Consider the following 3718-nt stretch of genomic DNA (forward strand, 5'->3'; position numbering starts at 1 on the left):
GAAAAAAAAAAAAAAAAAAAACTTTTTCTTCGCAACCTTTTCCCAATTGAAAGCAACAATACATTACTATTAGCCGTCCTTGTACACTTCATTCAGTTTTACCGAACCCCCTTTCCCTATGGTGAAATATAACGAACTATTGTGATTTGTTTTCTCTGTAAACAGAGATGAATTCAAATTTATTACAGCTAAAATAAATCAGAACCATCTTCTGGACAATTGGCGGTTATAATCGAGGGAAAGTATTACTTTTAATATTTGTTTCTCCCCCACTATTCTAGACCCCATCAAATATCAAACCCCTTGAAATTCATTTCCTCAAACATGATTTCCCCCCCTCCTTTCTTTCGTATTTTTCTCTCAATTACGTACTTACATGATGGGTTAATTATTTAGTAACTATGATTGATGATGTATTATAAGTTATACACACTTAGATACGTACGGTTAATTAATTGCTGGTTATAGCCAGTTCTCCATCACGGCCGCATGCATCAGTGATAAAGTTAAATATGGGTATCAATTATTATGTTTCTCTCCACGTACGTATATATACAACGTATGTATGATTAAAACCTTTGTTCTAATTTAATCGCGTGTATATGGTGTGTCCACGTCAAAGAGCAGAGCAGCAGCCGGTCCGTCCGTATATATAGACCTAAGTAAGAAGCTACCTCCCAAACTCACAACCTTTGATTTTTCCTTTTTTTCTTTTCCCCTCTACGTACGTATATAGAGTTCCCGATCGAGAGAATCAAAATCAGTTTGTATCGGAATTAGGATCAGACAAAATTAATAATTCTAATTCCATATTAATGGAAGAAGTAGGTGATCACGGATTCAATGAGAAATCGTCAGCAATGGAAATGGAGCACTCATCAGCGACAGTTTCCAAGCGGAAGTTCGCGCTGTCGGTGGACTCAGAGAGCAAGGCCACTGAATTCAAGCTGCTGTCGTTGGCAGCCCCTCACATGCTCTCCTTTCACCTCTCATGGTTCTCCTTCTTCACCTGCTTCGTCTCCACCTTCGCGGCCCCTCCCCTCCTCCCTGGGTCCATTCGCGCGGGACAGACCTCATACACTCACCGGGCCCCCCGAGATCGGAATGCCGGCGAGATCGCCTCCGTGTCGCGCCGGCGAGTCGCTCGCCCGTACTCCTTAGTTGGGCGATCCGCCTGTGACCTCGTAGGCCGCCTCGCCCTTCCTCCGCCGGCCTCATACCCATCACCGACTCCCAGTCCGTCTATGCCACCTGCTTGTTATCAACTCACCCTGCGAACCGTACCCTCCTGGCGCGCGCTTCTTCACGGGCAGGCTTCAGCTCTCGCCTCCTGTCTCGCTGGCCAGTTCTGGATGAGGCTCGCATGTTTTCTTCCACGCAAGGTTGGGAACCGCAACGGCCTTGCTGGAGGGTGGGGAAACCTCGGCGGTGGGGGCTAGCAGCAGCTTCTGATGGCCTGCTGCTGTTCGATCTTATTCTCAGATGGGTCGACGAGGTTTGTGGCGTGGCGGGTGGCCTTCTTATCCCGGGCCTAATGCAGACCGTCAGCGCCATCGCTGTATTAGCGCTGGGCCAGGACATGCCTGAAGGTAACTACCGGAAGCTCGAGAAGTCCGGGGACAAGCACAAGGATGGTCTCTTCAAGGTCTTCCTCGCTGGGGTAACAAATTACAGGTACAGTACGGATCGCGCTTAATTATACACATGTACGCATCGAGAGAGAAGGGATCAGATTAATTAGTTTATTTAGTACATAATTACACGTTCCCATTAATTAATTTAAACCGGCTGCATGCTTAATTTATCTCAATTAACTCCCGAACGATTGATACGTATATACATGGGCGCGCGGGGCCGGGTTAATTAATTAATTTGTGCGTGCGTGCGCGTGCAGGGGTTGGATATTGGGATTGACGTACGGGTACTGCTTCGGGGTGGAGCTGACGATAGACAACATCATAGCTGAGTACTTCTTCGACCGCTTCGATGTCAACCTGAAAGCAGCAGGGACGATCGCCGCCAGCTTCGGACTGGCCAACATAATATCGAGGCCTGGGGGTGGATGGGTGTCGGACGCGGTGGGAAAGAGGTACGGGATGAGGGGGAGGCTGTGGGCTCTGTGGATCACTCAGACCATCGGAGGAGTGCTGTGCGTGGCGCTTGGGAGGATGGGAACGCTCAGCTCGTCCGTGGCCGTCATGCTTCTCTTCTCCTTCTTCGTTCAGGCTGCCTGTGGCTTGACTTTTGGNGTCGTCCCTTTCGTCTCCAGACGGTACTCCTCCCTACCTACTTAATTATATTCTGCATACGACTTGACTGAACGTTACAACCTCTCTCAGTTTGTTAATTAATTAACTAACTAACAAACAGCCAGTACTACGCGCGTGATCAGTAATTACTAATTAAAGAATTTGGCTAACTGGGAGTAAGACCCCCAACTAACTGATCACTCTCGATCCCCATCAGGGCATTGGGGCTCATATCTGGGATGACGGGAGGCGGTGGAAACGTGGGAGCGGTCCTGACCCAGCTCATATTCTTCAAGGGATCCACATACTCGAGGGAGAAAGGCATCACTCTGATGGGCATCATGATCATCTGTTGCTCCCTGCTCATCGCCCTCATCCACTTCCCGCAGTGGGGAGGAATGCTCCTCGGGCCCACACCAAACGCCACTGAAGAAGGCTACTACGCCTCTGAATGGAGTTCCAGCGAGAAAGACAAAGGCTACCATCAGTCTAGCTTGAAATTTGCTGACAACAGCAAGAGCGAAAGAGGCAAGAAGAAAACATCCGAATCTTCACTTACCGTGCCTGTGGATTATTCATCGCCTACACATGTTTGATTCTCTGTCTACTTGTCAATGCCAAATATGTATGCAGACGGATGTATACGTATGGCAAGGTTAATTTCCCCTTTGTCACCGCTATCCCTTTGTGTATAAATAAAAATATATGTGGCCTTAAAAAAAACTTTTTCTATAAACACACAGTGATGGTATTGTGAGCTGATGAGTTTAAATCTTATCGTGAGCTAGACTAATCAGTTTATTAATTTCGTGATCGGCATCATGCATATTGTCCAAAACATTGTCAGATATATAAGGTTAAATTTTCACATATATAATTTGGAGTGTCATAGTATATGAATCAAACTAGTTTAATATGTTGATTTTTCAGACAGCTTAAAAGGCCGCCCACTTAACATACAACTACGTTATTAATTAAAAAAAATTTGAAGATATAATTTTTTCTACATATAGATCATATTGAGTGCAAATCAGGATGGACGGTACCGATCATCGTATCCGGTAGCCAATTGGGCTAGCTCATGATAAAAATCTCATCACACCATCTCATTTTATCTCACACACATATATATGGCAGCCTTCTACTGCACCCATGACTCGGTTCTTAATTAGTATACATATTGTTATGGTAATTCGCCATCTAAAGATAAAAATATCGAGAAACTGTCTTCATAGGCTCAAAAGAGCTATGGACCAAGCCAGCTTAGCGGCCCAAAGCCCAGCCAGGAACAAATCTATCGACCCGCCGAGCGACAAGTGATCTTTACCGATGCGAATTGCTGGATCAGTCGACCCCTCATAATCAAGACGACTCCTCAAGAGTCCGCCCGCCTCATAATCGAGATGACTCCTCATATATTCGGCTCGACCATCTACTCGGCTGTCGCCCCCCCCCGCCTCATAATCGAG

The 3718-nt window shown here is 46.3% G+C and overlaps 1 protein-coding gene across 1 annotated transcript; it reads left to right on the top strand.

The window, feature by feature from the left end:
• Nucleotides 642-3011, top strand: LOC109827736 (high-affinity nitrate transporter 2.3-like). The gene is given in 6 exon segments (XM_020394782.1): nt 642-1190; nt 1193-1321; nt 1323-1518; nt 1521-1674; nt 1895-2272; nt 2467-3011. Coding segments are annotated over 6 exon segments (1611 nt in total). The 5' UTR covers nt 642-815; the 3' UTR covers nt 2846-3011.

Source organism: Asparagus officinalis, chromosome 1 (genome assembly GCF_001876935.1).
Source record: "Asparagus officinalis chromosome 1, Aspof.V1, whole genome shotgun sequence".
Lineage (NCBI taxonomy): Eukaryota > Viridiplantae > Streptophyta > Magnoliopsida > Asparagales > Asparagaceae > Asparagus > Asparagus officinalis.